The sequence below is a fragment of the Colletotrichum fructicola genome, assembly GCF_000319635.2.
Source record: "Colletotrichum fructicola Nara gc5 chromosome Unknown KSG_Nara_v1_contig09, whole genome shotgun sequence".
NCBI lineage: Eukaryota > Fungi > Ascomycota > Sordariomycetes > Glomerellales > Glomerellaceae > Colletotrichum > Colletotrichum fructicola.
Window position 1 is genome coordinate 31,352 of NW_027094059.1, and position 27,120 is coordinate 58,471.

At 50.3% G+C, this 27,120-nt stretch overlaps 8 protein-coding genes across 8 annotated transcripts; 4 read left to right on the forward strand and 4 right to left on the reverse strand.

Moving 5' to 3' along the window:
* Positions 1 to 2,229: 2,229 nt before the first annotated feature.
* On the reverse strand, positions 2,230 to 3,145 carry CGGC5_v014274 (uncharacterized protein; the record flags this gene model as incomplete). The annotated part of the gene is made up of 2 exons (XM_066153069.1): positions 2,230 to 2,244; positions 2,345 to 3,145. The coding sequence occupies 2 exons, from the start codon at positions 3,143 to 3,145 to the stop codon at positions 2,230 to 2,232; spliced, it is 816 nt and encodes a 271-aa protein (XP_066007480.1).
* Positions 3,146 to 4,947: 1,802 nt separating this feature from the next.
* Positions 4,948 to 5,688, forward strand: CGGC5_v014275 (uncharacterized protein; the record flags this gene model as incomplete). Its single annotated transcript, XM_066153070.1, has 2 exons — positions 4,948 to 5,171; positions 5,235 to 5,688. 2 exons carry the CDS (start codon positions 4,948 to 4,950, stop codon positions 5,686 to 5,688), a joined length of 678 nt encoding a protein of 225 aa, XP_066007479.1.
* Positions 5,689 to 8,050: 2,362 nt separating this feature from the next.
* aclP (Nonribosomal peptide synthetase aclP) lies at positions 8,051 to 13,066 on the reverse strand (the record flags this gene model as incomplete). The annotated part of the gene is made up of 1 exon (XM_032023008.1): positions 8,051 to 13,066. The coding sequence occupies one exon, from the start codon at positions 13,064 to 13,066 to the stop codon at positions 8,051 to 8,053; it is 5,016 nt and encodes a 1,671-aa protein (XP_031880070.1).
* A 722-nt stretch (positions 13,067 to 13,788) lies between these two features.
* sirN (N-methyltransferase sirN) lies at positions 13,789 to 14,713 on the forward strand (the record flags this gene model as incomplete). Its single annotated transcript, XM_066153071.1, has 2 exons — positions 13,789 to 14,524; positions 14,583 to 14,713. The coding sequence occupies 2 exons, from the start codon at positions 13,789 to 13,791 to the stop codon at positions 14,711 to 14,713; spliced, it is 867 nt and encodes a 288-aa protein (XP_066007481.1).
* Positions 14,714 to 14,874: 161 nt separating this feature from the next.
* Positions 14,875 to 15,981, reverse strand: CGGC5_v014278 (Uncharacterized protein; the record flags this gene model as incomplete). The annotated part of the gene is made up of 1 exon (XM_032023009.1): positions 14,875 to 15,981. One exon carries the CDS (start codon positions 15,979 to 15,981, stop codon positions 14,875 to 14,877), a length of 1,107 nt encoding a protein of 368 aa, XP_031880099.1.
* Positions 15,982 to 16,762: 781 nt separating this feature from the next.
* On the forward strand, positions 16,763 to 20,574 carry aclM (O-methyltransferase aclM; the record flags this gene model as incomplete). The annotated part of the gene is made up of 5 exons (XM_032023010.1): positions 16,763 to 17,033; positions 17,088 to 17,642; positions 17,740 to 18,173; positions 19,155 to 19,463; positions 19,618 to 20,574. 5 exons carry the CDS (start codon positions 16,763 to 16,765, stop codon positions 20,572 to 20,574), a joined length of 2,526 nt encoding a protein of 841 aa, XP_031880100.1.
* A 4,912-nt stretch (positions 20,575 to 25,486) lies between these two features.
* On the reverse strand, positions 25,487 to 25,876 carry CGGC5_v014280 (uncharacterized protein; the record flags this gene model as incomplete). Its single annotated transcript, XM_066153072.1, has 3 exons — positions 25,487 to 25,490; positions 25,543 to 25,678; positions 25,735 to 25,876. The coding sequence occupies 3 exons, from the start codon at positions 25,874 to 25,876 to the stop codon at positions 25,487 to 25,489; spliced, it is 282 nt and encodes a 93-aa protein (XP_066007440.1).
* A 53-nt stretch (positions 25,877 to 25,929) lies between these two features.
* On the forward strand, positions 25,930 to 26,578 carry CZF1-1 (Zinc cluster transcription factor CZF1; the record flags this gene model as incomplete). Its single annotated transcript, XM_032023012.1, has 4 exons — positions 25,930 to 26,036; positions 26,094 to 26,431; positions 26,479 to 26,515; positions 26,575 to 26,578. 4 exons carry the CDS (start codon positions 25,930 to 25,932, stop codon positions 26,576 to 26,578), a joined length of 486 nt encoding a protein of 161 aa, XP_031880072.1.
* Positions 26,579 to 27,120: the final 542 nt, after the last annotated feature.

Sequence of the window (27,120 nt, forward strand, 5' to 3'; positions counted from 1 at the left end):
TAAGAGGGCTATTGGCCGCCAGGATCCAGCCTTTGAGAAGTCTGTTTTCCCCGGCTTCTGGATCATAACTACCTCTGCTTTTCGGAAAGTCCTAGGGAAGTAGCCTATGCGGACACAGGCTTGGAAAAGCTGCTGTACCGGTGTAGCTATTAGGCCCCAAATAGATTGTAGTAACTTAGTAGTGATCCCATCAATCCCAGGGGTTGTAGCCTTTGTGAGAGTAGCCTGGCGTACTTCCTCTATGCTGACTATGTGCTGCCAGGGTATTAGACGCCTTGCAACTATAGGAACAGTGAACGGGTTCCCAGGTAGGTCGTCTGCAGCATCAAATCTCTCTAATAAGGCCTTCCGCAGGGCTTGGGCCTTATTGTAACTGTTGTTGATAGCCTGTCCATCCACTATTAGAGGTGGGGCCTTGATAGCTAGCCCAGACTTACGCCAGCTTAGTATCTGGTATAAGTTCTGGTTAGACCCAGCCTCCTCAATCTTAGCAGCCCAGTAGGCGCGTTTTGCCTTCCTGACTATAGTCAGAAAGGCCTTCTGCTCCTCTAGGATAGGCAGTGGTATTACTAGCCCAGGTTCTTGGGCTTGTCGTCGCCTAGCCTCAATAGCTGCTCGATGGGCCTCTGAACACTCTTCTGTCCACCAGGGGGCTCCCCTGCCCTGGTTAGTCCGTCTCTTCCCTACTGCTTCTATAGCTGTAGAGAGGAGGCTGACTAGTTGGGTAGCTAGAGAGTCTATTTCTGCTGGAGTAGGTGTATCCCCTAGGGTAGGTAGGGCTGGGATCCCCAGCTTAACTAGGTCAGCTAGCCGGAGTATAGCTGAGTCTGGGACTGTAGGGTGGCTAGTCTGACGCCTCTGTTCCTGGGCCTTGCTTATCGGTATAATGGTCGTAATAGCTTGATGATCAGCCCCTGGGTGTATATGTGGGCTAATATAGGCCTCAGCAAAGGGGATGTTTGAGAAGGTTAGGTCGAGGGTGTGCCCATAAGTGTGGGTAGCAGCTCCAACCTCCCCAATAAACTCAAGATCGTGGCCTTCAGCCCATTCCGCGATGTCGTCTCCCCGGTTCCGGCTTCGGGAGCCAGGTTCCCAGTATGAGCAGTGCGCGTTAAAGTCCCCAGCTATAAGAGCTCCTGCTGGCGGTTGATAGCCTAGGAGGGTACTTGTTGTATGGTTTATAGGCTCGCCTGGTGGCCTATAGACGTTTATGATAGTGAAGTTGCCAACCTTAACCCATAGGATATCCCTTGATTGGGTAGGTCTTTGTTGTTGTATCTGCAGCCTTAGACCTTTACGTGTATAGGTCATAACCCTAGGCCTTGTGTCCCTGCTGTTCCAGAAGTCTATTGGCACATATGAGTTATAGCCTGGGTGTGTGTTAATTTGCATCTTATCTCTATAGCCTATCCAGGGTTCCTGGATCAGTACTATATCGATCTGATCTGCCCAGCAGAGCTCTAGGAGAGCTGTGTGAGCTGGACTTATCTTCCCCACGTTACACTGGGCGACCCGTAGTACCCGTGGGGTAGCCGTTCTGAGCCTACTGCTCTGAGTCGAGATCGAGGTGGGTATAGGCATTAATAACGTTATAGTCAGGCTTCTGTGCTACCCTCTGGCTTCTGCTGCTGCTTGGAAGCGGGCGGATAGGGCGGTTAGTTAGGGGGAGGGCATCAGAGTCCTCAGTTTCATCCTCATCCATACTGCTGCTGCTTCTAGCCATGCTAGCAGTATCTGCAACAACAATTGAGTCTTGTGTAGGTGTGGGGGGGCGAGGGCGCTTTGATGACAGCTGTTGCCTCTGTGTAGCGCTTAGCCTAGCCTTAGCTTGTTGTGTGCTTCCTGGGGGGCAGGTCTGACTAGTAGAGAGGTTCTTGGTTGCTTCCTCTCCAGCTTTTCTGATCCCTCGCAGTTCCTTCTGAGTTGGGATAGTGAGGCTCCCATTCACTAGTAAAGGTCTAGCTGGGCAGTCTGTATGGCTTGATGGGAAGGGCCCATAGCAGTTAGCACACTTAGATCTGGCTAGGCATAGCCCAGCCTCATGAGTATCTAAGGGCTTGCCGCAGTTCTCACAGAGGGCTTGCCTGGTGCAAAAGCGGTTTGAGTGAAAGCCCTGGCAGCCAGGAGAGTGTCGCTTAGGGGTATGCTTCCTTGGGGGAAGCAGACGGGCAGGGCCTGACTGGCCAAACAGGCGGAAGCCTTCCTTAACCTCTTGAGGGAGGGCAATAATCAGGCTTTGCGTGGCTGTAGCTAGGTTAGGGCTATCTCGGGTTGGGCGCCAGGAGAGAAGTCTTTGCTTTGTCCTTAGAAGGACCTCCTCCTCTATTTCAGATTCTAAGCCTACCCTACTACCATCAAGGCTTGTGAAGTAGAGGGGGCAGAATGGGATGTTGTACTGATACCACTTTGTAGGCACCTCCACCTTTTCAGCTGTGAGACAGTTCTTGATCTCAGGGGCCCTCTGGAGGAGTAGGGCCTGGATTTCCTTATTCTGGGGCCGGAGTGAGAAGCCTGTAGCAGTATGGCGGACCTCAACTAGGTCTTGCGGCTGTAGGTTGAGCTCCTTTGTTACTACCATCTTGACTGAGTGGGGGGCTAGGGTTCTGGACGTAGGGATATGTTCTGCAGGGAGCCGAACTAGTAGGCGGAGGTCCTGGGTCTGTTTTGGTTTGTTTGCGTTGTTGGTGGCCTGCCGGCCTGTTGTTCGGTTCGGCCTGGGGCCGGGGCCGGGGCCGGAGAGGGGTCCACCTGTAGTGGGGCCTCCGACGGCCTGGGCGTATGTTTTTCCGGGGCCGGGGATAGGGGTGGGTCCAGAAATTTCTGAGGTTGCAAATCTGGCAAAAGAGTTGATAAGGTCCTGGGCTGTAGCCTTCAGACGTGCTGGAGCCGTCCCAATGAGGGCATCTAGACCTTTTGCGAGGAGGTCCAGGGCCTCATCTTGGAGGGCCCGGCCTTCCCGGGCTTGCTGAAGGGCGGCAGTGGCCGTTCGTGGCCCTCTTCCCAGGGGCCGGATAGGGGGGGGCGTGAGGCCCCTCGGGCGCGGGGGTAGGGAGGTAGGGGGGGGAGGGGTCTTCGGCAGGTTATGCATAGAGAGTAGGAGGCCGTTAGGGCCCTGCGAGGGGCCCGCGGCTGGCTGTGAGGCCATCGCGGGCGAGGGTTCTGGTCGTGGGGGGTAGATTTGGTGGTGTTAGTGTTAGGGTGGCGGACCCAGCGCGGCACTAACAGTGGGTGCCGGTGGGGTGGTATGTAGGAGGGAAGTTGCTATCCATGGATATGTTGGATAGCACGGATATCCTACATAGCCACCACAAGAGATACTGTGCAGAACTTGTATATAGTATGACCTGAGCCTGGCTCATGGTCAGACTTCCATAGCTCTTCAGCAATCAACTTAGTATTCATCCTCACGGATACTCTCAGCTTACCTTCACTGCGAATTACTTGTTGAGTCTAAGACTGATCACCTTAGCCTCTGAAGACCGATCTACTACAGCCTACAACCTACGACCCAGACCACGACCAAGTGTACTGTTATTACGTCTCAATCCCCAGCTTCTGTTAGCAGACCCTACTGTCGGATAGCTGACCGTAACATAAAGCTAAGAGAAGTAAAAAGAGAAAGGAAAAAAGGGGAGGGGGGTATTATAAGGGTAGCCTGTATATTAGTAGAGTTTCTAAAAAGTACACTTTAATATACTATGTTATTTCACAGTGAATTATCTCTGATCTCTCGCTTAAGCAAATTCATAAGCGCCAAGCGTGTGTTCGCAATTTCGGCCGGCATTGAGTATTCTGGATTCAGCAGATGACTGTATTCGTACGGCATACTTGCACAAAACAGTTGACTCCCCTTTCCCATGCAGCTGAGACTTGGAGCAACGCCTGTCGTTCTGACGCGAGGTGAAGTGAATAATCGCCCGGTTGACACGCCAGGGACATATGGTATCCAGCCCTGGTAGTAGCCAGATGAAGGGGCGGCCCCGAATCACAATGCACGCCTTGGACAATATCCTCATTTCTGTACCACCTGGGTTGACGTTAAGTCATGCACAGAGGCCAAACGGGACCGTCCCCTACAAGCATGTGTCCTAACAATTACAAACCCGCTGATTTATGTTACTAGTCCCCTGCTACGCGGGCTCGGCATGCAAAACTACCCAACACGGAAAGCACACGAGAATCTAAAGATCAAGACGGAGTCACTACACGACGAGGATTCTTAGTTGCGGGGTAGAATATTCATTCAATTGTTGGCCAAATCTGGGCGCAAGCAAAGCAGGTATGACCGATACGACCACCTCAGCCGGGCAAGTAAGGACGAACCAGTTCATTTTCCGGGGACCTTCAGTATTCGGTATTCAGTGGTAAGATGCCGGTTCCATACACAATTTCCCGGGTTTGTGTCATTCATCATGTATTCGGGTGCTCATGTGCGTGGCAAACGTCATGGCTATGCCGCAAATGGCCCAACGAGGCCAGGTTCACTTATTTTCTTACAACTCTCGCCGGGATTCCTTCCACACCAAATGGCTTTAGCACTCAACGCAGTTCCAGGGCTTCGCCTCAAATTAGGTTGGGTCTAGGAAACGGTGGCCGTGATCACAAGCTAAATTGAATTGCCAATTGAACACACACTCCGCGTTTGTTGCCTTCTAGGTTAGTTGTTCAATACGGCAGCTTTAGGTCCAGATGGGTCTGAAAGTCGTTGCCTGTCATCTGAAAACTGCATGTTACGAGACGTCAGCGTCAGCGTCAACGTCAACAACGTCGGGTACGCATTTTAGGCATCAGGATCTGGCGATCAGATCCCAAAGTGTTTGACTGCTGCCTAATGAAATTGTTATAAAGACTAAAAGAAGACATCATTTCGACTACAGAAAAGCTTTTTAGCATGCCAGATACTCCATTAAATGAGTAGAAAACCGCAACCTCCCGAAGACTACCACAATGACAGTAACCGAAGTAGGGTGCATGGGTGTCAAGCCCGGTTTGAGCCCCATGGACGACTCTACACCAGAGGGATCGTTTCTCTCAGGAGCGTACAGGGCTGTGACGGTTGCAGAGGGAGGGCCTTATCGTGCATTCTGGGGCACGGAGATTGAGAATCCATTGCTGTTGTGGGGATTCTTCGACTTTGACTCGGTTGAACACCATGAAGTGTTTGCGAAGCTGTAAGTTGCACTACAGGAAGCGCTGAAAAATGTTTGAGACTGATAAAATTGGGCCAATCTTAGCCATGGCGCCGAAATTGTGAAGGACTTGCCTGCTTTGCTTACCCATGGGGAGTTCGTTAAGCACTTGTCTTTCACGCCTTCTTCTTCAGTCGCGCTTCAATGCCCTGTGACCGAGCTCGTTCTCGTGCACTTCCCCGGAGATGTCTCTGCAGAGGTGAGGGCAGAGTCAACTATAAGTATCAGACAAATTTTAGCAGACAACTTCCAAACGTGTATTGAAGTTACTGCCGTCAGCTGGGGATGGAGCGTGGAGAACGACTTCCCTATAAGAGGTCAAAGTGGTGATACGGGTGCGGTTCTTGCAGCTATGATAGGTTGGGGCAGTGCTGACGGGCAACGAGTCTTCTACCAGACGGAGATAGGGGAGAGGGCGAGACTTGGTATGAACTCGATTCAGGGCGCTATCACGGTGACCGGAGTTTCTGTTCGCTGCCGGTACTCAGAGAGGAAATGAGAACGACAGAAGAGTAATGATACAATAAGGGCCTGTCAAAAAGGTCTATCTGGCGCATTTCAATTCCACTCAGCCAGCTTATATGCCTGTTTAGAAAAGCTGGTCCAGTCACTCACTTGATTAATTTTAACCTGGCGACTAAAACCAGTTGATCGAGTACCACTTCATGTTAGGTCAAATTACTCTCGCAAAGTATTACGATGGGTTTTGGTTATCAACCATTTCGTGTTCTCGAAGAGAGCCTGGACATTGAGAATCTGGAGTACCCCGAAGATAACGAAAACGTGAAGAGGTTGAGGAACCGGTAGAGCAAAGAGCCACGCTACCCTGGAGGCCAATAGCCAGAAGACTTACTGAAAAGGGACAGTCGTGTGACCAGCCCCCAGTCATCACGCCTGGCCTGCCTTCGGGGTATATTCCGTCCTAAACGTCAGTCGACAACCCGGCGCCACTTACCAACGGGCCGCGGTTGGTCCAGTTATTTATCGAGAGTTGGAAGCGGTCAAAGAAATGCCGGTAATTACGGATGCAGCACCGAAACCGAGCGCCCTGACATAATTGAACCGTATCCACACCTCGTCGACGTGGCACGTATTGTGGTAGGTGCTGGCGTAGATTTTCTTGATAAACTTACTGTCGCCCATTCAAACTGATACATTTCCCGATTACTTGATAACATCAGGTGGCCCATCTGTAGGTCAAACCCGAGGCACACTGTTGGGGCGGTGCTCCGTCAGGCAGGTTGGGACTTGGGCCGCGGCTGGAGTGGGAATTCACAATGTCAAAGATGTTCAAATTGCGGATAGAATGAAGGAGTAAAAAAACAGGATTTATCTGAACGACTTGTTTATTGCATAAGCCGTGACGATTGCTCCAGACCGGCTCATAGGTGGCCCAGTGTTCTTCATCTATGAAGACCATTGCATAGTAGGATGATTATCAAGCGAACTGATTTCAGCTTTGCACCTGTACGCGTGGCGTTTTGGTTGAGATCGAATGTTGTCTTTCAGATTCAGTCTGGCATGCATTGATTCACTGCCGGCCGTATCCACCACCACACGACGTGTGTTACCGGTCCACAACACCCCTTGGATTGCCAGACTTGCTGCACGAACTTCTTGTGGGAGATGGTGCCTCATGGTATCGTGCTGTAACACTCTGGGCCCAAGCATTCAGCACTCGCGTAACCCATGAGACGAATGGCACTGGCTGTTTGCGGCGCAAGCGAACAAACCCCAATAAAGCAAGTTTCCATCCATTGAAGCATACATGATCTTCTTTTTCTTTCTAAACCTTACAGGTATATCTATACCATCGAGAAAAGATTTAAAGCTAGATGTTGCGGTGGGCTTATTAACAGCTCAAGTTCTGAGCCAGACTTTGACTCATTTCCAATCATGCTTCTTATGATTGTTTTGTACGCAGTCATCTCCTTTTTCGTCGTTTCAATCACAGGAAGAAGTCCAGGCAATGGGGCTTCAACTAATGGGCAAGCTACAATGGGTTCTCGAATGCAGACTCGAGCAGGCGGGCATCAACCCGACAACTTTACATCGCTTGGGACCACGGTCACCATAAGATCTCCCTCCCATGCCTCATCAGTCTCCCGCCCTATTCTTGTTCGCCAGACAGCTGTCACTCCGCCAACATACTTTCCGGGATCTGCCACGCCGCTAATGGAACAAGCGAGACGGTGCCATAACGAATCCGACTTCCCAGGGCACGCTGATATTCGTTCCCGAAAGCAGGAGGATGGCGTCGCCGCCTTTTGCAGATCCAAGAAGGGCAGGACTATTCTGAGAAGGAGTGTACACGGCGCTGAGCCCTATCCGGCTATTCGATTTCGTCACTCGGATCGATGGAGAATCAAACATGATTTCAAAGTTGAATGGCAGCCGGGGTGCGACACGGGGGAAATTAGCCAAGACATACAGCGGCCGCTTGGTGATGAGAGTCTAACATGTTACAATCTCATGAGGGCAAATTACTTGAATTGTGAGTGTTTCAGGTGCGGTTTTCTCGAGAAACTCAGCTGACTTTGAATTTCAGGCAACAATGGCGGCGTAGGCGGCAGCGTCCAAGTCGGGTGTTTGATATACACGTATAATGGAGGCAAAGATGGCGCATATTATTAGCAAATGAATCAATCTGCCCATTGATGATGGACTTGGCACTTCCTAACATTGGAAATTCTCTTCGCCAACTTTGGCTTCAAAAGTCATACTGTTAATTTCAACATTTGTATCAGAACTCCAGACCACGATGAGGTTTTTAATGATTTGGCGATATGCAACGTACAATATAGAATCAAATCATACTCTTCCCCAGTAAAATAAGTCATAGCGAGCAAAAGAAAAATCTTTCAGCGATTGTTCAAGTCCGAAAAGCGTCTCATGAACAGGCCTTCAGAAGGGTGTAGCAAATCCACGCTGGGAACACTTTTAACCCCAGGTCTCTTCTCTATTTCCCATAATCGTCGAAGTCCTTGCCGCAAGCCACCGACGGTGCCATTTTCTGGCGAAACGATCATCGTCATGGCTGTCAGTATCATTCTTCTCACAGCCTTGATTCGTGCATCGTAAATACGATGACTGCCTTCAAAGCAAGCCGTGTCGTACTCGAGCCGTATTATGAGCGTATCATCGTCATATGCCAGGCACTCCACCATCAACTTGAACTTTGCGCCGTCACTCCATACCAGCTGTGGTTCGACACCATCACCCCAAACTGCTTTATCCCAAGGACTACATCTGCTTTGCTGCGTGTTGTTGGATCCATTACAGCGAGCATCGTGGAATGAAGTGACACAGTCGAAGATTGGGTGATTGGGAATTTGGCTTCCGGAATCGATGCCCAAATATTCCAGCAGCTGGTCCCACGGCACTGCGTGGGCCAAAGCACCTTGAGATGAGTCTTGAACGGTATGAAGGTAAGACCTCAGAGTCGACGTGGTATCAACATGATGTATACGAACTGGCAGCGGCTCCAGGAACAACCCCACAGCCTCCATGTCCGCTTCGGAATGCCGATTGAGGAAAGGTGCGCCCAATGTCACATCAATCTTTTCGTCCTCGATTGTGACGGCCGCAGCGACTGCAGCAATCAGCAACTGCTGTAGGGTCACCCGGCACTCTCGCACGCAGGCTTGCATGCGGTGCCATAGGGAGACAGACACGCGTCCCACGAGTGATTTACCCTGGTAATCAACTCGTTCAATGTCATTTCCCAGATACGGATGGCGCTTGTTCTTCACTCCATCCAAGTAAGCCGACCAGAACGCGACACATGATTCGTCAGATGAAATCTGCCTGCCGCACACTTCTGGCGGCGATTTTGGGGAGGGAGGAGGAACCAATGGTCCGCGATGATATTCGGTCGCCACCTCTTTGAGGACGATACCCAGGGTGGTGTAATCACACACAATGTGCGACCAAATAGCAACTATTGCATTGTGCGTCATTGTGACCCGGACAGGGGGCGACGTGCTCAGGTCGAAATTCCGATTCAATTCCCTGCGGATGTTGAGACGGCGCCGTCTGTTCACACGCGGAGGAGACAAAGACAAGACTCGCTGCAAGCCGAAACCGTCATGTTGCACATACCGAGATCGGAAGATGAGATGTCGTGCCAGCACAGCGTTCCATGCTTTAGCTAATTTTGGGCCGTCGATACTTGCGGAGTATTGAGCAACCCAGCTTACGTTGAAAGCCGAAGTGCCAGATCTTAGTTGATATTTTCTCCACCATTCTCTTTCGATCGGGCGGGGGTCAAAGGCTCCAAGCCAGGCATCATTTCTTCCCTCGGCCGCCATAGGGGGCAGGGACATCTTATCCATCTTGTCAATTGCGGCTGCAAACTCCCGCAGAGTTGGGATATTCATTATCATTCGGAGCGTGATGAGAACTCCGAATACGGATTTCAACTTGGCTGCTAGTCGCAACTGCTGTAGGGAGTGCCCGCCTAGCTGTATGAAATTCGAGTCGGGGCCGATTCGAGGGGACAGAGCTTCGTTCTCCAGAATTTGAGCCCAGATGGCAGCGACAACAGCCTCTGTTTGAGTGGTTGAAGAAATTTCGTTTGTTTCCGGCCGATTTGGATGACAGATGCTTGAGTCGTTGACCAGTTGCACAATAGTACGATAGTCCACTTTCATGTTTGAGGTCATCGGAAGCTGACGAGTAACTAAAGTGTGCTTGGGTATCGCAAATGGGGGAAGAGCGTCACGAATAGCCGTTCGCATTCCTGCGAGATCTCCAGAATTTGTTTGGATCATGCAAATCAGTTGATCGCCTTGAGTTGTCACAGCCACGGCGCTGGCTCCATGCTGCTGACCACAAGCACGTAGAATACGGGCTTCCAGGTCTTCAAGATCCACTCTGAATCCCTGAAGTTTGGTTTGACGGTCCGCGCGACCCAGGAAGATGATATCGCCGGAATCGTCCCAATAGCCCCGATCTCCAGTCTGGTACATGGACTCTCCCGACTTCATGAATGGGTCAGGAAGGAAGCGCTCGGCAGTGATTTCTGGTTGCCCGATGTATCCGATGGCAACCTGGACGCCCGCGAGGTAAATGTCGCCGACCACACCTGGAGGAGCCAGTCGCTTGCATTTGTCTAATATATATATCCTAGTGGTTGGGTTTGGCTTCCCAATCGTGACTGTCTGGCCCGGTCGTAGTTGCTTGATCGTGGCGCCACAAGTTGCCTCTGTTGGCCCATACATGTTGTACACGGTCCTACTGGAAGCCCATGTGTCGCACACAGTCTGTGGTACTATTTCGCCGACCAGATACACAGTCCTTAGCTGTGGGAAATCGTCCGGGTCCAGCACAGATGCCAAAGATGGGGTAAGAATGGCACAATCAACAGCATAAAGATGATGTACACTTGCTGGACTGTCCGTCTCCCGCAGAACGAGTGTAGCTCCGTATGAAAGAGCTGAAAACAGTTCATGTATGGCACCGTCAAAAGCCAAGGACATGACTTGTGCAATCCTGACCCCAACGGATGCACCCAAGCGGACTTCCAGGTTTCTCTGGAAAGCGACAAGGCCTCGATGTGTGCAGATGACGCCTTTAGGCTTGCCGGTTGAGCCAGACGTGAAGCAGAGGTACGCCTTGTCTGCTGGTCGAGGTGCCGTTCTCATTGGAAAATGAAAATCATAGCACAACGTCGCCTCCACTTCTTCCATGGCGGCGGCAACATTTATTACAATTTCAGCTGCAGCCGGTATACTGGCCATTGAGCGCTTGTCTGTAGATAGAAAAACCCGTGCAGTTGATGCCTTAAAAAGGGATTCGCGGTACCTTTGAGGATGCGATCTGTCCAAAGGGCAATAGATGCCTCCAGCTCGTAGTATGCCATAAATGGACACAACCCAGTTGACGGAACCATCTGCGTGCACGGCAACTACCTCTTGAGGTTGTATCACTTGAATAAGTTTTGAAGCGACGCAGCCAGAAAGCCTCTCTAGCTCACAATAGGTGATCGTTTGATCTCCACACTCGACGGCGATCGCGCCAGGGTAATGTGTTGAAATGTCCTCAAATAACGTCACGAGATCGTCTCTAACGGATGGAACTGTCGTTTCGAATGACTTCCAGTTGCCCATCAAGCCCAAACTCCGTCCGCACGTCTGCAGCACAGGTTGTAATGACTCCAGACTTGCCTCGGTGCGGGTAAGTGACAAGAGCGATGCTCCGAAAATGCTTGCAAGTGTTTCCATCGCCTTCTTGGTATAGCGCTCAGCAGAGTATTGGATGACCATGCCACCTCCATCTTCTTTGACGATGGCGTTGAGAGGCAAGTTCGTTGTGTGTTTGTAAAAGGACTGTTCAACCCCAGCACCCTTGACCCAGGATTCGGGATTGGGTGTGAAAGCCATCAAATTTCCCCTTACTCTAGAGAATCCGTTATTCGGCGTGGTCCATGAAAAATAAGACAACCGCTGGATTCGAGCAAAAACATCCTCCACCAGCTTTCGAGATGAAGATTGCCAGTCAAGATCGACCTGGAGTGGCAATGTGTTCACCATGGGGCCTATGGTGTCGAAGATACCGGCAAGCCCAATGTTGCGGCCCGACACAACTGCGCCGATGACAACACTGTCCGAACTTGCGTAAAGCCCGAGGCAAACTGCCCAGGCAGCATAGAAGAAGGCGGCCGGAGTGACACCGCAGGACTGTGCTGCAACTTTGACAGCAGCATGATCGGTGGGAGCAAGTTCGACAGGAACCTGCATCTCGTCCCTCTTGCCCCATACATTGTTGGTGAATGCAGGAGCGTTTGGTGCCTTTGCAATGAGGAGCTCATCGCAAGCTGTCGCTAACTTGATACTTTGCTCCGCCCAAAATAGATCTCCCTCGGCCTTTCGACTCAATCTCAATTCTTGTTGAAATCGGCAGAGATCTACGTAGGCCGGCCCAGGGTGCGCGGGTACAGGTTTCCCGGACGCCATTTGGTGCACTTTCTGGACCAAGAGGCCGGCAGACCAGCCATCAATCAAAGCGTGATGAATCGCCCAGATCACAGCGGCTTTACTATCAGCTGGTCGTCTCGTACGGTAGTGTAGAACGGTAAATCGCAGGCCGAAATCGACTCCATTGTTGTCGGGCCAAGGCATTCCTGGCCCAGTTGCTTGAAGCAACGCGTTCCTGTAGGCTGTTCGGCTCTTTGTTTTGAACTCTCGCCAGCAAAGTCGAGGACGAATCTCCTGTCCATCGTCTGGGATACGGTATGCTGTTTGGAAAATAGGTTCTGCTCTGCAAACTTTCATCCAGGCTTCTCTGAGACGGAAAATATGGCTCGGATTGTGGATCTCGCTGTAGTAGATTATGTTCGCTCCGGTTGATTCCAGACTCCCATGAACAAGAGATATTTGAATATCTGACATGTCGCATACTGTATGCTTGCCGGTGCAGAACTCGTCTGTGAAAGTCAGGATAGGGCGTAGCCCGCCGGCGTTGGATTCCAAGGACTCGTCGATTGCGTTGCGTAGACTGGACTCGTTTCTGTTTTCGCGCCATAACGCAGGTTTTTCGTCAAGTCGACTTCTGCTGCCGACCTCCCGAAAGTGTTCTCTTGGTCTCGTGGGCTCGTTGTCGCGAATGCTTGCATCGTGGCCGGTCCGAATTTGCGGGTGCTTGCCGTTTTTGTAGACAGATACTGGTCGGCATTGCCGCAGCAATTCCGTAACAGAGCCGCTCGAGAGAACACGATCAACGGGGACAAAGATATCATTCCGCTTGCACTCCATACAAAATCGAAGAGCAGCCATGGAGTCTCCGCCATTGGTAGTGAAACTCTGGTCCTGGAGGATCGATTCCACACCCACTCGCAACACCGTTGCTAGTAGTTGTAGGCCTGTTGTATAATCCATTCTAAAAGTTTCTGATAAGAAGAACTTCCTTCAGAGTCGTATTGCAACCTCGCGATATCAGCAATTGAGCCTTAGAAAACCAAAAGCATGTTTTCGAATGGCTTTTCTGACACTCTCGCAGTAATCCTACCCGATTTGAGTCGTTCACTTCCGGACGCCCCCATAATTGCCACGAAACAGTTCTTTTTTACTGAATGTAGAAAGGGATGAAGGGACGATATCCGGCAGTCCGATGGTGCCACCGGAGGACTCTTCGACTGCCTAAACCGGTAGCCACGTTAGGTGGGTAAGCCATCAGGTTTATCAACTGGCCTTCGCCGTAATCGCGATCGCTCGATTCATGATTCCGCCTGTATGGGTGGGCTCGCGTGCTTGATCCCGTCCAAAATAGCCAAATTCCCACATTAACATCTTGACGTCTAGATGTCTGCACATCGTCCTATCTTTGACAACAATTTGACAGAAACGTTTCATGTCGTTGACACGGCGGCGGATTCAGCTGAACCTCTCAAACAACACCACGAAACGGGTCTACACTTTTCGCCGCCTTCGGAATTGACTGCCGAGTTGAGTGGACTTCCCCAGCGGGTCGCCCCTGGGGGTTACCATCCTTGGAGCGCTAGTGTGGTCGTGGAAACTGGTAAAGGTCAGCCGTCTCGCCGTCAGGACTCCGGTAAGGTTAACAATTATCCGAAGCAGGCGCATACACTCGATATTACAAGATGCAAGGCTACATCAAATACACCAAAGACTGTGATGACAACAAGTCGGAATCCGCTCGTCTTCATGATCAGCACGATGTGCTTTTGCACGCCATGGGTGACCGAGCCATTCTTGCTCCCGTCGACTTCTCTCGGCGATACTTGCGAGTCTTAGATTCCGGCGCCGGCGATGGTCGCTGGTTATTTGACCTGCGACAGTACTTGGACGCAAATGGAGCCGACGCTGGCACCTACCATTATGTCGGGACCGACATCAATCCCAGTCTTTATCCCAAGTCACCACCCCCACACATTGAATTTTTTAATCAGTCCATCCTTGATTCTTTCCCAACTAAGTGGCACGGGACCTTCGATATTGTACATCAGCGCCTAGTCATGGCGGCAGTGGCGCCTCCAGCGACAACCATTACCTCTGTCGTTGCCGAATTAGGAGGCTTGCTCCGTCCTGGGGGTTGGTTGCAACTTGTGGAGCTTGACAATGACTGTACTCCTGAGAATGGGCCGGCTTTACGGCGATTGTTATATTATCACCAGCAGAATTCGGAAGCAGGCGGCCTCGGCCCAAATCTTTCGGTCCACCTCAAGACTGCCATGGAAAACACTGACCTTGAGAATATAAAGCAGCATTCGGTAGACGTCTTTTACGGGGCGAAGAATCAAGGAGGTGAGGACCTCAGGGCGAAGAGTACTAGGAGTCTATCGCAAGTCGTAGGACCAGTTTTGGCCCAAGCCAGGGGTATGAATACCATTTTCTTACGTCGCAACACCATGTCGAATTCATCTAACGAAAACAGTGGCTTCACCTAACACTTATATCAAGTCTGATGAGATGACATTGCCTTCCCAACTGCAGCAGGAAGTCGAGGAAGTCGGGGCTCGACTACGTTTTACTGTAGTCTACGGGCAGAGACGCATCACATCCTGACACATGTTGGCCCCAGGCAACCAAACCTAAGTTAATATCAACTATTGTACATATAAAGTCATTGCTGTAGGCTGTGAAATTTGTTTTTAATTGAGGCTTCATGGCACGAACTCGTCCGTCACGACTTGAGAGAAATTTCCTCTCGGTTCGTCTGGTTGTAACTACTCTCCCAAGTTCAGTTCTGGATAGTCGGGTACTTTCCATCCGCCTTTATCCTCCGGCATCAGTCTATTCACCATCTCGTTTATCCTGAGGAAAGATAGAGCTCCAAGCAGTCGATTGGCCGTCCACACGCTCCATGGACTTTCCAAGTAAATCATCCCAGGCCCGCTCAATGGTAACTTCTGGGCCTCGCTGATAAAGGGTCGCAAAATCTTTTCATAAGATTGTAGGGCGGCACTGAGATTGTTCCCATGTTCGTGTCTGGTGATCTCACCGGCTAGGACGTAGGCGCCAACAATACCACATGCTGTACCCATGCCACTCATCGGACTTGGACAGTATGCAGCGTCTCCAAGCAAGGTGACTCTGCCCTGAGACCAACTTTTCATCTTGATTTGTCCTAGTCGTTGAGCATAAAAGTCATCAGTGTTCAAGAGTCCTCTAATCAGGCGTTCCGATTGCCATCCTGTATTTTTGAATGTTTCTGCCCAGAGCTGCTTTTGCATATCGATGGTGCCAGCGGTTAAGCCTCGCCAGGATGAAGCATTTCCCATAATTCCGAGGTATCCTTGAGCGGAAGACCTCCCTCCTGTACGTATGGACATAAATCGCCGGTTCGGTACCAAGCAGGCCTGTGCTGTGGGAGTGTCGTTCCGGTCCCCGGGCATGCTGAAAAACGCAAAGTTCACCCCGGAGAACTCGAAGACCTCGCTGCTTAAATCCTGGCCGAAGGCAAGTCGTCGAGTCTTGGAAGACTGGCCGTCCGCTCCGACTACCAAGTCAAATCTCTCCACCTTCCCGTCAGAGAGTGTCACGCTCACGCCGTCTTCAAACTGTTGTATATCTGTCGCATACGTGCCGAATTTGTATGTCAGACCTCCTTGAGCCCTTGCAATGCGTGCTTGCTGAAGAGTAGCTTGGTATATCACGTCCACAAGATCACCTCGCATGATTTCATACTCGCTGGTAAAGGCCTGTCGGCCCTTGCCTGAGTCGTTCTTTCCAAACACAGCCCACTGCTTGCCAGAGCGGGCGTCAACAAAGGCGATGCCGTCCTCGGCAACGGCGCGAGCCTTGATGGCACTCAAAAGTCCCAGCTTCTGCATAACCGGAATACCCTGCCCACGCAAATCTATCTGTTGTCCTCCCTTGCGTAAAGTTGGCGAACGTTCGATAATCGTAACATGATGTAGTGGGTTTGCGCGAAGCAGAAAGAGCGAGAGAGATGGGCCGGCCACCCCGGCTCCTGAAATGAGTATTTTCAAAGGCATTTTGTCGGTTTTATGAGTTGGAGCTATGTTATGGATAACGATGCCCTCGATCTGCCGTGTTCGGGCTTGCTTCTACCAAATTCCGAACTTCAGGGTCATTTTGCTACCCATATGTATAGCTCCATGGAGCTGCCCCTGCCTTGCTGTGAAATCTAGATCGTTTTTTTCATCCCATTTACGCAGCAGTTGAGACATGAAAAGTACGGGAAATAGCGTAATGCAGAGGTGCACAGTTGTCATCTGTACCTTTCGCCATGGACATCCGCAAAATGTACTTTCGGGTAGACGGACGTTGTGAAACCTTTTAGCGCCGGCCGTTATGTTGGCTTGACACAGACGTCTTGAGCTTCATATCGCAGTAATCATCTGCTGTCTGACTGAGACCGCATTGCGTGATGGCGCACAGGTGACAGCGTGGCGAACCTTGATTGAGCATTTGAGTTCATCTGATGGCTTCAAACGTGCGCAGGATCATACAACAAAGTGCAATTCGACGTAATTCGACAGTTGATAATGTTCACACCACGAACTCTCGTTCTTAATATTGCTGATTCTCCGCCTTAAACGTGCACCACTGGATTCTTGCAGTCGTCTCCACCAACACATTTTGCTCAGCATGGCACCATCCGACTCCAATATGCCAAACGGCACCAGCGATCGAACCAATACGGTGAAAAAGCTTACGTCTCTGAAAGAAGCTCTGTCAGATCTAATAAGTACATTGAAAGAGCCAGCGACGCAGGTAGAGCTCAATGCCACACTCCACGATCCGGCGGCTCTGCCGCATAGGGAGATTGGAACGATAGCGGCACAAGTGGTAGATATCCTAGAAGACGCCAAACAGATGCTGCAACCATCGCAACTGGTTCTTGCAGATCACTTCATGGGTTTGTTCCTATCTTTGTCATTTACAAAGTCGTTACTGATCTGTCTTGCCTTAGGTTATTACCTGAGTAGTAAATCCCTCGTCGCTGCAGTCTCATTGAAGATTCCAGACATTCTTGGCCAGCGCCCCGGTTTGACAGTTTCTCAGCTAGCGGAGAGCGCTGGGGCTCGTGAGGACCGGTTGCGACCTGTGATGAGATTGCTATACAACAACGGCCTGTTCGTCTACGATGCCGCAAGTGACACTTATACCAACAATTCGCGGTCCAATCTCCTGAAATCCGATCACTGGACTCAGTGGCATACCTGGGTGGAGTTGTATGCTACTGAATTCTATGACATGGCACGCGGCATTCCAGACTCACTACGCACTGGTTCCACCCGCACCGCAGCTCAAATCAACTACGACACTGATGACGATATTTTTACCTATTTTCAAAAGCGTGGTTGGTTACCGCGGGTGCACCGAGCCTTCAACGCAAGTCAAATTGCACAGGCAGCTGGGATTCTCGCCGACTACCCCTGGCATGACGTGGCCGACCGAGTGATACTGGACATCGGCGGCGGCGGTGGCGCACTTCTTGCTTCTTTACTACGAGAATATCCGACTAGTGAGTGGTCATCATGTTTTCCTTTCACGCGTTGGGGGCTAGTTCCGGCCAACTATGCCTCTCAACGGAAATGAGTTCCATCTGACCATGACCTTAGTGAGAGGCGGAATCTTGGACCTACCTGCGGTCATAGATCACACTCGACCATTTTTCCACTCTGATGATGGCCAATTCTCCGATGTCGGCGATCGTGTATCAGCAGAAGATCTTGTTGCAGGAGACTTTCTCGCCGGTCCGATTCCCCGTTATGAGGTTTACGTCATGAAGTGGTGTCTACATAACTGGCTCGATCCAGACGTGAAGAGAATTCTTCAAAACATACGCGATGCCATAGTAGTTCAGGAAAAGTCTAGATTAGTGGTGCTAGATGCGGTGTTGCAAGATGGGGCAATGGGGAGGTTGGCGCAGTATGGGGACGTACAGATGCTGATGACTGCTAAAGGACGTGAGCGGACTGAGAAAGAATGGAGGCAACTGGCTGAAACTTCTGGTTGGAAGGTGCAGAGCATATACATCCTGAGAAACGCCTGGGTTAGTGCGATTGAACTCAGGCCATGAACGAACTATGTCTGCGAGACTTTGAAATCTCGTTTCGCAGCAACAGTCTACAATTATCACATTTGAATTTCCAGCATAAGTCATAATGTTTGTGTAAGTTCCCCATGTCTACCTGGAACTTCAACAGGCACCGAAAACTGTGTGGGATGCAATTTGACTTCGGCATCCAGAGTGCGTCATGTTTGAAGCGGTGGTTGTCCCACAATGGTTGTTCAGACGATCTCGAACAGAACCTTATCCGCATGCGAAAATCTTAATTCGTCTGAAAAGAAACGGCACTCACACAAATTCTCTTCAATGCGGCAAGTATGGGGAATTCCGGACTTTCAGCGGTCATGGGGAATCCGTCAGTATTTTGACTTGCCCGAATAGGAAGCCTGGTCGTGAGATTGAGCCGGACTCACCCAGAAATGTCACGTTCTGTTTTTGAAGGCATAGCTCGGTAGTTCTGTGGGAAGAATTGTGGATGGAGTCAAACAAGATATGTCCATTGACTACAATTGCGTCGACGATGATTATGAGCCTTTCAGTACAGAATGTTGCAATCATATGCACCCTAGCACTTATCGCGGGGATTTTGGATGTTCGTTTCCGCAGAAGATCTACGCAATGGTCACGAACTCTACTTTCCAAGATAATCAATGTAAGTAGCCTTGGACTTGGAGTGGCAATCTAATTGACACGAAATAGCAATTTCTAGAGTTGCGGTTTCCCGTGTTGAATATCGCTGGCAAACAAACTTCAATCCCTTCCTGTCCCTACGTGTGGCCAAACGGACAAGGAGATACTGCGAAATTTCTACACGGTATTGAGAATTCCAAAGATTGGAGGGAGCAGTATGGGGGCGTGTACCGCATCTGGTCTGGGATGCAGCCGGAAATGTGCGTCTGCTTTCCTCTTTTTGGGGCATTACTTACATTTAAGTCCGCCAGTGTGTTGACAAGACCTCATCAGCTCCAGGAGGTGTTCAAAGATTCGGACAAGCATTCTAAGGCGCCGGCAAACAACTCTGGTTTCTACATGAACCAACTTTTGGGTCAGTGTCTTGGACTGATCAGCGGACCAGACTGGCGAGCCGTGCGCGGCGCAATGGAAGCTCCTTTCCAGCGCAACCATGTGGCCTCGCAAGTTGAAAACTTCCGGCGCCTTGTGCAGCAGCACTTTGCAGATTTACATGCTCAAGGCGAGAGCAATTTGGCGAATGGGTTATTGCACCCTGTCAACGATCTGGCGATGCTGCCTTTCCGGATCATTGCTGAAATGGTATGATGTTTCCCGTTTGCCATTATTACATGTACCTGCCATCGACTTCCGGCTGGATCTCCGGGTCTAACGTACATCTCCCATTAAGTGGAGACTTTTTCAATGCGATATCCGCAGAAACAAAGAGCAAGTTCTGACATGAAGTTACTTCCAGTTTTATGGTCGGCTCCCGCCTGAAGTTATCAAGTTGCTGGAAGACCTGGTGCCCCTTCGCACTCACATATTCAACGATCATGTCATACGAGGAGGCTTATACAGATTCTCTTGGGCTCGCTTCTTTCCTACTGCCGCGAATGCCGAACTCGCGAGGTTCAAGTCGTCGTGGAAAGAGTTCAACCAGATGGCTTTGGCATATGCGCTTCAGGAAAGGGGTCCGCCACCGCCGATTATCGCCATGTACGATGCTGTAGCCACGGGCAATATGAATGAGGACCAACTACTGCAGACATTGGACGAGTCCCTTTTCGCCAACTTGGACGTAACCATCGGTGGATTATCGTGGGTGCCCGTCTTCTTGGCGGCCCATCAACATGACCAGGAGCGCTTGAGGACCGAAATCGACGCAGCGTGCAGCCATGAGAAGGATACTAAAGCATTCGCCCGCTACCTCAGCGAGGGGCGTTCTACGTTTCTAGCCTGCTGCACCCTCGAGTCAAGTCGCCTGCGACCTTTAGCTGCATTCACCGTTCCGCAAGCAGCACCAACTTCGCGTCGAATTGACATAGCGCCCGGGAAAGCATACGTGATACCTGCTGGCACCAGCTTTGTTGTGGATACGTACGCCCTCAACGTGCGCAACGAGGCGTGGGCACCTGACAATGAGCACTTTCGCCCGGATCGGTTTTTGAATAACACATACAAGGATACTCGGGCAAGACGATACTTGTTCTGGAGGTTCGGCTTTGGCCCGAGGCAGTGTTTGGGACGGTACGCCGCTGACTTGATGATCAGAATGATTGTGGCGCACCTCGCACGCAACTACCATCTAGACCTCTTGCCTTCCGAAAAAGGCACTGACTATAACAGTTGGTCGAGAAGTCAAGAGTCATGGATCACCCACCCTGATTTAACATTGCGTTGCGTACAAAGAACTCGGATTCACAATCTCTGAGATATAGCCGCAATAAAACGTCAGACTTCTGCAATAACCGAAGCATGTTCTATGATCCTCTTGCCGCAGTGTAGACGGCATCGCCCTCCAAATTCATGAGCTCATCACATGTTCACTCTGTAGAAGCTGCCCCACCTCCGCTGCACACTGATCACAGGAACCTCAACCTTCGGTCGGCTATGTGGTCTCTGGTACAAGAAGTTATGGGGAGTAGAAGCACTTTGTTGAATTTAATAGAGTCATCCTAGGTAGCTATTGTGATTTCCAACATGGCACAATTTGCCATGAAAAGTATGCTTCGTCCCGTCATTGAAAGTGGACAATAACCGTCCGTTCTCGTCAGGCGGTAGGCGTTCACAACCGTACCTTACTATTGCCGTCGGTACTGAAGACTGCTGCAGGTGTCAAACTCAAATTCGTTACAACGGAAGACTTGAAATCCACGTACGTTGTCGTATTAAACGTCATTTAGCATCTGCACCAAGGAGCAGGGTCGCCGCCGGGCCAAACGCAGCATCCGGCTCCACACTGGGCGGAGAGAACCCATCGGTTGCCGTTGCAGACCGCGATCTGATTGAAGTCGTTGGTGCAGTCATAGGCTGCGCCACTGCAAGAGCTTCCGATAGTCGCCGTGGCAGAGCTGACGGCGACAAAAGAAGCAAGAACGGAAACAACTTGGAGGAGCTGCATGGCTGCGATTTGCTTGACAATGAAGTAGTAATGTGTATGTTTTGTGTGGCTTATGGAGATGATCGGTCTCCTTTGCGGGAACATCGCAATTTATTTATACTTCAAAATGCTAGTGTATAATCGACAGCCTCCGCAAGCTTCATTGAAGAAGCCTGGTCTCAAACACAGATGGCAGGCTAGGCCCGCCCAGCCAGTACTGTGTACGTGGGACTTTTGCGGCAGGGGCAATTCTAGACTCTGGACTTTGAGTAAGATGCCGGGCTTGAAGGAATTGCACGATGCTACGATGACTGCCAGGAATTACCGTCAGTCCCTCAAGCAGAACCCAATAGCGGCCGATACAATCCCCGCAATATGTGGGCTATGTAGATGTAAGTGGAAGCGATCAACCACTTAGCACAAAGTCCCCTTGGACAACTTAGTGGGACTCAGGATGCCTGGATGTCCGTAAGCCAATAAAGATTCAGACACCGCAGTAAACTCAATCCCACTCACATGTTGCCATCGTTCACTGAGACCCCTGGAACCAAAAGCCCGGCAGAGTACGAAGTACACAATTTGTTCACCGCATACCTGCGCTTCCCATTCAAGGCCGAGCGTTGCCGCAAATATTGGGTGACATGAAAATTTCTACCTCAAGCAACGCTACTCTCATCCGTCGAGATCTACGGACTCAAACCTGAGTTGTTATATTAGGTTTGAGCTGCACCCTTTCGCGCTTTCAAATCATCAACTCATTAGGTTGCCTCCCATGTTTCGACACCCGAGCTCCTCCTGTGGCTTCAATGATGAATGCTCAAGAGCTCGCATCAATTTCCACGCTGACTCTCGTACAAAGTGCGGGTCCTTAAAAGGCACCTCGTTTAGCTGTTCCGGCAGTGATCGGCACGTTGTGCACAAACAAGTCTGCGGTGTACTTCAGCAGGCAGAAGCGAACAAGACACGTACGTCGTGTTGCTTTTACGACATGATCCTTCAGGGCTGAAATGCACTAGTGCGATCCTACGGCCCGGCACATTCAAACCATGTCTACCCGGCAGCGTGCCATTGGCGGTTGCGGGGCTCAGTGGTGCGGGAGTTCCTGAATTGCCCTGCGCCGAACATCCGACCGCCGAACACCCGACACAGCCTGAGCTGACATTTGGAGCTGCCCGAATTAAACAAAAGTACTAAACTGAACTCCACACAACCAAAGTCCCAAAAGCATGTCCATTCAACTGGCGATCCATGCATTCCATGCTAGGCACGAATAAAGATTCCCCCGGACGCTCGGATGCTCCGGCTGAGGTCTCGACGTCCAAACCCACTCTGAGACCTTTGATGACAGGTTATTAAATGTCAAATGCACCCGTATTCGTTGGTTCGAGATTTGTCTGTTAAAATTGGTGTTTTGATTTTGACTTGGTTTTTGTTGTTGTTGTTTTTCGGAGAAGACGAAGCGTACTGGTTGCTACAATGACTGAGAACGTGTCAATTCATATACCCATCTACTTGTTTCGTCACCCGACTGCGCCCTCTGCTATCTCCCTCTAAGGAATTCTAAGACCTGCACCAATGTATGTATTGCGAAACCTGGTGACTTGAGCAGCGTCATGAGCTCTGTTCTAAGTGCTTAATAATGATTCCGGGTTGCATTTTCCGAACTCTCATCGTCAATTTTCTGCCTCAGTCTTGTGTTGTTTTTGCAGAATGAAAAGCCTAGATCGGAATCATATTCCCATAGTTCATAACTTCATACATCATACAGGAATGAGTTGAATGAGAAGGCCAGTCATTAACTAACCATTTTCTGATTCTACAAGTGACACTACATAGAGGTTTTTGCGCGTTAGAGTCGCCAAGTGGCATGCTGCCGCATGCACCTTGGAGCACGCTGATCATATATGTTGACATGCCCGACATGAAGCTCCACGCTAGCTTTTATGGGCTCTACGGTAGACGAGCGCAATAGGGAGAGCTGTCTAAACCGCCGCGTGAGAGAACAGCCTTAACTGATAGATCAATCCATGATTTAATGTTAATCACGCATGAAATGATTGAGTCTGCGTTGAGATAGCGGTAATATACCTGGCCAAAGAACGTTAGAATCGTCTTTTAATCTATTAAGATAGCCTTAGGTGCCCAGCTAATTATCAACAACTAGCTTTCGACTTGCGTACGGTTTCTTTTTAGTTTTGTTTTTATTTCTTTACTCTAGCTCTAATAACCTGCGAACAAGTATCTTCTCAGGGATAGCAGTATTAATCTTGGATGCAATGATCCTTTTCCTGCACTTACGGGGCACATAACATCGTCTCCAATTTTGCCCGGGGTCGATGTTCCACGATTTTGCCTTGACGTGAGTGGCTCAATACACAAACCTGACGGTGTACCTTACCGAACAAAGGAAGCGTCGGGATTGGAGGCAGCTTTCAACTGGGTATTTCCTAATGCTGTGGCTGGTTTTCTTAGTTATATGCTGCTCACCTAAGCATTCTTGGCGCGCTCTAACTTAGATCAGCTCGTGAAGTTTCGCGCTTGAGACATCGAATTTGCGCCGTCGCCAACGGTCCTCGTACATCATCGACTACATGAAACACTTAGCGCCCCGTCGAAAATTTGTGTAATGACAGAACGCCACAGGGGACCGAACGTGGTGGTTGGGGGAATTACGTCTGTTCGTCTCTCGACGTATATGTAGCACGACACCTCCCGTCGCATATGTCCCACGATTATCCCGCAACCTTTCCATCTAAACTTCTTTATTGTGATCTCTTCACGACGCATCCCTTTCTACTTTACCCGAAGTCAGCCTAGAAGCTCATGCAAACAGCCACTCGACAAACGCCCAATACCCCAAGCTCAATCTGCCCGGGTTTTTTCCAGAATGAAAGCCGCATCGCCTATCCCAGGTTTGCCGTTCGAAATTGTTTTGGCTATAGTTGGGGTAATTCAGGATGTCTCTACTCTAAGTGCCGTGTCCCAGACTTGTCACGATCTGTACGAGGCGGCGTCACCGCTGTTGTACCGAAATGGACTAGCCAGAGACGACACGGAAGTTCAGAGTAGCATCAATATCCACACAAACTACGACATTGAGGAAATTCCCCGCGACTATACGCTCAAGCCTTACGCAAATCCTATCGTCCTCTGGGCGGCAGCTGCAGATCCCGTCGTTGGCCTGCCGGTTCTTGAGAAGGTTCTGTCCCTTCGACCTTTGCATTTGTGGGCGACATTCCACCTCCCTGGGCACACCTGTGAACCACATTGGCCCTGGACTACCAACACGGAAGAGCCATTGTCAGCTGGTCGTATCACGTCATTGCACGTCGCTGCCTCCGTGGGAAATTTTGCAGCCGTTTATTGGCTGTTAGAAGATCATCTTTCGCGAAGTACGCTTGGTCTCGAAGTCACAGCCACTTATGCTTGCATGTGCCCATCTTCTCACCTGAATATTCTACGACAAAACCATGGGCTCCTTGATGCAGAAGACTGCCCCGACGCCACCCCTCTTCATCTAGCGCTGGCGCATGGACATACTGATGTGGCTAGATTATTGATCCTTTGCGGTGCCAATTGGTCTGGATTCACGGACGGCTGTCATGGTGTGACAGGCTTGATGATGATTGCCTCGAATGGTCAGGTGAAACTTTTGAAGTGGCTGTTTGACAATGGGCTGCTCACCAAGCAGGCTGTGGAGCACGAAGACAATATGGGTCTCACCGCCGAAGACTATGTCTGTAGTTGCGACAGCGAAGTAGGGAGGGGTGTGATGAAATCTTGGTTAACCGAAATAAGGACAGGACTTAACATCGACAAGTGTTTAGACGTTTCATGCGGCATATCAGATTTGTTCTTGGGCAAAGACGAAAGCTCGCCAACGCAAAAGAGCATGACGAGTCCCGAAGGCCTCGTTGATTAGGATTGAATCCGAATGACTCAAGTGCTAGATCCGGTAGATAAGACTTTGCAAGCCAGACCATAATTCACGCGGCTCTGTAGACCCTAACCCATTCCTAAATGCCTCCCGACTGTGGTGATTGTAACAGCTCGCGGCCGTAAGGTATTGTTATCAACACTGCCCGCAACTTAGTAACGCACCACTGAAGCTACCTTAGTTTCCTGATCTCATCATATGTGCTGGGTATGATAATTACTGGCCGGCTCTAGTCCATCCCCGGATGCCAACTATTGGACTCGGAGAACCTGACCAATCCCCTCCCAAGTATACAGAGACTCATAGTCAACTGTCCAGGCTTAGCAGCTTCAGCGCGATATCTAACCGGGCTTGTAAAATACCTGTTTCGCAAGCCCTTGATTCTCTGCAGTAAATTGTACGAATGCGCAGTATAAGTTGCTGGAAGTTTGGATGTGCGGAGGTTGTGAACTTCTGATCTGTCCGTAGACTGCTGCGTCTTAACGGCACCGACATCGGCTGGAGTCTGTGTGCTCCACCCCGCCGAACGCGCCGCGCATCTGTTGTTATCATACCTCCGCCAATCTCCGTGCTATGATTGGCTTTCAGGGCAAGGAGCCCCGTGCCGCTGATAACGCCCGGCTCCAAGATGACAGCATCAAGACCCCTCAGACCCATATAATAGTTGTCCCCTTCTGTCTTTGGCATCATCCGCATCTTTCTGGCTTCCGTCACAATATTGAGGCCACCACGCGGGAAAACCTTGCGCGATGTCGGACAAGACCGTCACAAACGATGTCGCGGTGGCAACCGGCCGTCTTAGCGGCGGACGTCCTATCACAAGACAGCGCAGGGGCTGTTTAACTTGTCGTCGAAGGTAAGTAAGTCTAAGCATATCTGGTCGTCGTCTGGGTGCGGTGCTGAAATTCTCAAGAAAGAAGAAATGCCACGAGCAGTACCCAGTCTGCAGTCATTGCCTTCGTTTAAACCTGGTTTGTCGATGGGAGGGGCCTCGCGAGGTGACTGTTGGCACCGGATCCTTCAAATCGACATCGTCTGTCAGCAGTGCCAACTCCAGCTTGAGCAGTGGCCCACATCTTGTTGATTTCAACCGACTGGGAGTTTATGCGTTGCCTATATATGGTCCAAGCCCCTGTGGCGGGGCAGGAGAGGATGATTTAATTAGCAGCCGACGAATGATGCTCCGGTATTACACAACATCGTTGGTTTTCATGTTGACGAACAATTTGCATAACAACTGCTTTTTGTCCGGTATGTTCCAAGGTGCATATTATGAGTTCGATACTAATGTTGGACAGTCTTGCTACCAATGGCCTTTGAATGCCCCTCGTTGATGTACGCCTTGGCTGCTAGTTCATCAGCTCACTTGGCACTCCAAGATGACATTTTCCAAGTTAGGGCCTTGCAGCATCGCGGAAATGCGATGGCTGAACTTAGAAGCTCTATGACGAAAGGCTCACTCACGCGCGAAATGAGGCTGGCTACGACATTGGTCCTATGTTCCATGGAGTCTATCTCTTCTGGCATAGATGACTGGATACATCATCTCTCTGGCGCCGCTGCATGCCTCAATGAATGCAACAATATGGATACCGCTTCATTAATCGATGGTCAAGCCTTAATCGGGGATGATATTAAAGCATTGTCCCAAACCTATGAGGGTCGATGGCTTCTCCGAAACTTTGCGTATCACGACATCATCATGAGTGTATCACTTAATTGCAAGCCCCATCTTGCCGGAGATTATTGGCTCTCATCAGAAGACTATGATGTGGCGGATCCGTATTTTGGACATGCCGCAGAAATCATCCATCTAATCGGAGAAATCAGTCACTTGAACCAGGATTTCTCGATGGCCTCACAGGAAGCCACACTGTCAGGCAAAACACTATCGGGGGTTTCCGATGCAATAGCTATAATGGCAGACCTATGCTGTAAAG